Below are 6,349 nucleotides of genomic sequence, written 5' to 3'. Positions count from 1 at the left end.
AGTCCGCGGCGGCCGAGCGGAGCGGACTCCTCCTTCACCGAGACGAAGGCGAATGGCGCCGGCTCCTCCTCGTCCTCCGACCACTCCCTCTTCACGGGGAGAAAGCCCGCGCCGGAGGACGAGGAGGATCCGGCGTAGGAAGACCTCGCGGAGGAGAAGGACGTGCGCCGGCGGTCGTACTCCTCTGTCTCGCGGCGGTTGAAACTCGCCGGCAGTGACATCCCGTGGTTGGTCCATTTTCGGGCGCCGCGCTTCCTCGCGCCGTCCGACCGGACGCGCCGCTCGCGCTCCGGGTCCCTTTCACGGCCGGATCTGCTGCCGGAGCCGCGTCCGGAGCTCCACATCCGACCCCACATGGCGGCTGGAGGCGGGACGGGTGGTCGCCGGCGGCGAGAAATGTGGAGAGGGGAAAGGGGAATCGGGTGACTCGCGACGGCGGGGGATAGGGTTTGGACCCGCAAAAGGGTCGCGGAACCGCAGTTATAGTGCTCGGGGCGTGCGGTTTGCGGGCTGCGGCAAAAAAATTTGTGGGCCGTGCAAGTATGCGGGCTCTGTTTTGGCCAGAAAATTGGGCCGAGCCCGCATACTCGCCGGAATTTTTGCGGACCGGGCATTTTACGGGGTGTGCTAGAGTTGCTCTTAGCGAAAGCAGGGCCGCAAGTATCAAAGGAAAGGAGAAAGAGGTCAGGAAGGACAATGGAAATCACAGCAACTACCAAGACAAAAGACTTCTTTTTTTAGGGAATGGCAGCTTAGTCTGCCTATATATTAAGCAGGAGAAAAATCAAATACACATGTCTTACAGATTAAAGGACAAGGGAAGGCCCGAAACAGTGGGCAAAAACACAAGGAGCTAGTTAGGCTCCGGTTCTGGATCATTTTCGCGAACGCTGAACCAGTGCAAGGAGAAGTGCAGGTTACATGATGTCCAACTTAATGAGCTCCAAGAGGGAATGCTCGGAAATGAATTTATGCTCGAACGCCCTTCGGTTCCTTTCCTTCCATAAATTCTACTCCCTCCGTTCCTAAATATAAGTCTTTTTAGACATTTCAAATGGACAACAACATATGGATGTATGTAGACATATTTTAGAGTGTAGATTCACTCATTTTGCTCCGTATATAGTCTTTTGTTGAAATCTCTAAAAAGACTTATATTTAGGAACAGAGGGAGTAATTGATGTATACTCCATACTTCAAAGAGTACGCGATTTTGTTCGAATTCCAGCCTTGATCGCCCTATGCCCAAGGTGACAAGTCAGATAATTCCACCAAGCCTTGGTTGAAGTATCAGCCATAGCATTGCCTCCAAGAGCGGGAATATCGATCACATAAAGTGCAGAGGCGATTCGTTGACCTGATCACATAAGGTGCAGCAGGGGTCGTGGATGATTCCTCGTTTTGCCAGGTTGTTGGTGGTCTGAATTCTGCCCTTGAGCCACAACTAGAAGGAAAACCGACACTTAGGCTCAACCTTGGCCTTCCAAACTTGCCCGAGAAAGATCCCAGGAATTGGCAAGTGTATGCAGAACTAGCAGAGTAAGTACCAGAGGTGTGGCAACTCCAGGTAAGGATGTCTACAACTTGAGGGTCCAGAACAATGTGCTGCACTTCAGCCATAGCGACATGAATTGCCCAAGCTGAATTGTTTGGCAACTTTCCTCGATCGGATGTCCCGCTAGCAGGATTCAAGTAAGTCTGTTCATATCTCAGTGATATTTTACTAGTCTCTTGTATATACTGTATAATCATCATGGCTCTCTTAATTATGCCTTTTTGCAGGCACATCGCTATTCAAAGAAACATATGCAAGTGGATGCTAGCTACAAGAAGTTTCAAAACACACTATCTGAAATGATACAGTGTTTTTTCTTCCGACTGACTATAAAATGGTATTGCCCCATCTTGCACGTAGAACCTGCAAGCGTGTTGACAAATCATCTTATGTGCACACACTGACAGACCTGCAGGTCATCTTGTGCCTGAGCTTCCTAGATGATTTATGCATGCGTCCACATATGAACGTGCAGACGAATTTGTTATCAACGGCCGGAAACATATACAATCCAGCTAGACGTAATTAAATTTCATTTTCCTTTCGTACTATATATAGTTTCTCGTACTCTGATATCTTTTGTTCAGAGTTGGGCTGTTTGGTAATGGGTACAGTACATGAATGAAGTTGCTCTGTTTTCTGTATGCCTCGCCCTGCTCACTTGCTTTCCCCGTCTAACTATGAACGTTGTTCCTCTCTTGACAAACACAGCCTTTAGCCTTTCAAAAAATAGTCACAGAAGCACATGGATGGACTCGTAGCCAAAAAATTTCATCATCATCATCGTGGACTCGTGGTGTCTTTACAAGCGATCAGGGCAACCGGCCAAATCTGATCCGAGACTATGGCTGCATGCTACCTCCTGTGTCCGAAAATACTTGTGATCAAAATGGATAAAGGGGATGTATCTAGATGTATTTTAGTTCTAGATACATCTCTTTTTTATCCATTTTGATGATAAGTATTTTTGAACGGAGAGAGTACTAAGCAGTAAGCACTAATACTAATTGGGTCCCCAGCAGCTGAGGTACATGACCGTCCTCAGCGCCTCCTCGGCCTTCTCCGCTCGCCGCCTCTCCACCAGGGCCGCCGCGAGACCTGGCCGGACTCTCCCGTATATGACCGTCCTCTGCTTCGTGCTCTGCGACTGCGAGACGCCGACGCTGGCCTTGGCCTTGGCAGCTCGGTGGATGGACTTGAGCGCGTAGTTCCAGCGGCAGAGTCCGGCCTGGTCCTTGAGCGCCTCCACCGCCCCCACGCTCATGGCCACCATCCACGACGCCTTCGCTGGACCAGCCATCTCTCCTCCTCCTTCTTGGTCTTGAACTCTTGAAGAGTGGAGACTGGCTTGTGATCGCTGCGTATGTCTAGTAGTACTGGACTTGCGGGGTTGCGGTTGTGAAAGAACTGAACTGATGCTCGTTTGCGTCGACGCAAAGAAGAGTGGGAGTGAGACGGGGTTATATACGGGACAGCCGGAGCAAAACAGGCGGCTGTGGGCGCTGGTTTCCCAGGAAACCGGGTGCTTCCGGATTCACCTTTGCTTGCTTGCGCCGCACCTCTCGCTGTCGACGTCCCGGTGCAAGTTGCTGCCCACCACGTCTCATCTTGTTTTTTCTTTCAGCAGACCAAGCCAGCCGGCAGAGAAATAGATACGAGCAATGGACGAAGAGTGTGCCAAAGCTTTTTCCGTAAAAAAAGTGTGCCAAGATTTACTTAGTAAAACTAGTAGTATTGTATTTTCATCAAGAAAGAAACACAATACTTCTTCGTTTTCATTTTAGTGGCTCTTTTTCCTCAGCGTGCAAGTCCACATGTTTTCTCTATAAATATTCGTTAGATCAAGGAAATAGACCCAACAAAATTTCTAATAATTTTCTTACTACTTTCAAATTCTGTAGATTTTCCAACAAGAGGCTGCATTTTCTAATATATTTTTGGTGTATTATGTGCATGTCTAAATCTCTGCCACGCTCTCATGTCAATTTCGAGGAATCTGAAGTTCTTACAAACTAAGAAAACTATGAGTGTCTATTGAAAAGCCGACTTAAAAAAAATCTTATTTATAAGCACCATTGATTTTTATTTGATGTAAAGCAAGTAGTTATTATTAGACAATATCCAAACAATTTTCTGCTCTTAAAATATATACCGATAACTGTTATTTATTTTTAATGCTCTTAGCATAGAAAATGTTCACTACATCAACTTTAAGGGATATATCACCAGCAAAAAAGAATTTAAGGGGTATATGTTTTTTAACTACAAAGCAATATTTGAAGACACATGACATTTTTCTGAACTATTCGAACATATTTTTTTAAACCACCAAAACATCCATTTATACGAATATATAACGTGAGTGTTCAACATGAACATTTTTTATGATTATTTAAAATAGTTTATTGATATACACGAATATATATTTATGAATCGAAATAATTCTAACATGCTATGCTGAAATTCCATTTTATTTTACCGATGTTGTATTTTGGAAATCCATTTATACATACAATAAATTTGTTTCTGATGACTTTAGGTATGATTTATGCAGTTTTTAAGTTCTCTTTTTGCATGCACGCACTATTGTGGAACAAACATGTGTCAAGTTGAAAAAACGGCCACACTTGTATAGAGCTAGCCCAAGATCCAACTCATCGCTTGGGCAGGCTACAAGCCGTACATAGAGCTCCCTCTGGCAAAATGTCGGCTAAAATATTTGCAAACAACATTGATTGGCATAATTAAGGATCACAAACAATAAAAAAATATGCGAAATACGTATGAGTTTGCTATATCTAGCAATAATATTTAAATGAAGTGCCTTTGAGAATTGAGGTGAGACAGACTCAAAAAGATGCTTTGTTGGACTTAATTTTTTCAATGTGAAAAGTTGTCTTAAAACCAATCCAAAATGGACTTAGCTAGGCATGCAATTTAGAAACTTGCTATTATCCATTTATACTAATCAATTTTACTTTTTAAAACAACATAATGATAATACAAATTGTTTTTCTTGGTTTGACAAAACATAGCCAAATAATTTTAACTATTTTCAGTACTATATATTAACAATAAAACTAACTCGATTACATGATGAATCTCATCCAACTCCTCACCGACCAGCGAGCCTACGAAGGAATTACTCACTCCCGGTGGGGAGCATCATGGAATTGGCGATGGAGAAGGGTTGGTGATGATGAAGAACGAAGACCCCCCCCCTCCGGAGCCCCAAACGGACTCCAGATCTGGCCTCCCAATGTAGAACAGGAGGTGACGGCGGCTCCTTCTCATGGATCGTGATAATTCTTTCTCCCTGATTTTTTTCTTCTGAAAAATAGGATTTTATAGCGTAGGTTTCAGGGTCTGCAGGGCCACCAGGTGGGGACAACCCACCTGGGCGCGCCAGGAGGGGGGCGCCCTGGTGGGTTGTGCCCACCCATGTGCCCCCCTCTGGTGGGTCTTGGCTTCAGAAATTCTTGTTTATTGTATAAAAATTCCTCGCAAAGTTTCGTTCCATTCCGAGAACTTTTATTTCTGCACAAAAACAACACCATGGTAGTTCTGCTGAAAACAGCGTCAGTCCGGGGTTAGTTTCATTCAAATCATGCAAATTAGAGTCCAAAACAAAAGGAAAAGCGTTAGGAAAAGTAGATACGTTGGCGACGTATCAGACACACCAGCTGGACCATGGAAGCACTCACCGGTACGAACCATGATTAAACATAGGGGCTGTCGTCGGCATGGGAACGGCGACGACCACAAGCAGTTTAGACGACGTGAAGGAGGAACATGCATTAGGGGCTCCCTATGGAGTGCTCTTCACCGTTGGTTAAGGTACCGTGGAAGATGGTCATCGGCGGGACAACATGCCAAGGAAGATGGAGCGTGGTGTTGCGGGCCGTGGAGAACTTGCGCGCCTGACATCCTCCGGCATTGGATTCATTGCTCCGGCTTCTACCTCCCGCAGAGTGCCTTCCTTACCGCCACTTGATGAGGGATAGACGATCTCGTTGTTGCCGAGGTGTTCGGTGACACGAGATCGGATCTGCTTGCCTCCTTGTTTCATGGGATGAGGGGAGAGGCTGACTCGTCGTCATCGAGGCATCCAGCGGCATGATATCGGATCGGCTTGTGGGTTGTCCGTGCTCTGCATTTGGCGAGACCAACGCCATCAGAAGCAGCAGCGTCAACAGGTGCTTAGGGTTTGATAATCGTGGATTGGGGACATGTGATAAGGAGATAGTATATATAGGGCAAGCAGGTGACGTTGGATGAGAGTGCCGGCATCAACGGCCCAACAGGCGTCTGATGATTTCCTCCTATCAGTCTACTGATGGAAAAAGCGTTTCCCTAACATGAAGTGCCTTTGAGTACTGAGGTGCCAGGCATACTGAAAAATATTATTTGTCGGACTTCATTTTTCTCCTATGAAAAGTTGTCTTTAAAAAACCAAACGCCTTTTCTAGGCATGTAGTTTATAAATTTGGTTATTATCCATTTATACTAAATACGTTTACTTATTAAAATAACATAATGGATATACATTTTTTTTTCGTTTGATACAACATTACCAAACAATTTAACTATTTTCTCTGGTATACTGACATCATAAATCACAACTAGTAACTTAAATGTAACTATTATACAATTGAAATTACTATAATGCTAAGCTAACTCCATTTTGTTGCAAAATATATGTTATTTTAAGAAACTTGTTTTGTACTATGTTAAATTACATCTAGATGTAAGAAAATGGAAAAAAAAATTAGTATGTCAGCATTCATATACATA

General features: G+C 44.6%; 1 protein-coding gene across 1 annotated transcript; it reads right to left on the bottom strand.

The window, feature by feature from the left end:
* Positions 1-2,313: 2,313 nt before the first annotated feature.
* LOC109771606 (uncharacterized) lies at positions 2,314-2,986 on the bottom strand. Its single transcript, XM_020330303.4, has one exon. The coding sequence runs from the start codon at positions 2,853-2,855 to the stop codon at positions 2,559-2,561; it is 297 nt and encodes a 98-aa protein (XP_020185892.1). The 5' UTR covers positions 2,856-2,986; the 3' UTR covers positions 2,314-2,558.
* Positions 2,987-6,349: the final 3,363 nt, after the last annotated feature.

This window comes from Aegilops tauschii, chromosome 2 (genome assembly GCF_002575655.3).
Source record: "Aegilops tauschii subsp. strangulata cultivar AL8/78 chromosome 2, Aet v6.0, whole genome shotgun sequence".
NCBI classification, from domain to species: domain Eukaryota; kingdom Viridiplantae; phylum Streptophyta; class Magnoliopsida; order Poales; family Poaceae; genus Aegilops; species Aegilops tauschii.
Note: the sequence above shows the minus strand (reverse complement) of the source record. Positions and strands in the feature narration are given on the sequence as shown.

What these genes read in the sequence shown, in the direction of transcription:
- LOC109771606 (XM_020330303.4), bottom strand. Translation starts at nt 2,855, where the DNA reads ATGGCTGGTCCAGCGAAGGCGTCGTGGATGGTGGCCATGAGCGTGGGG.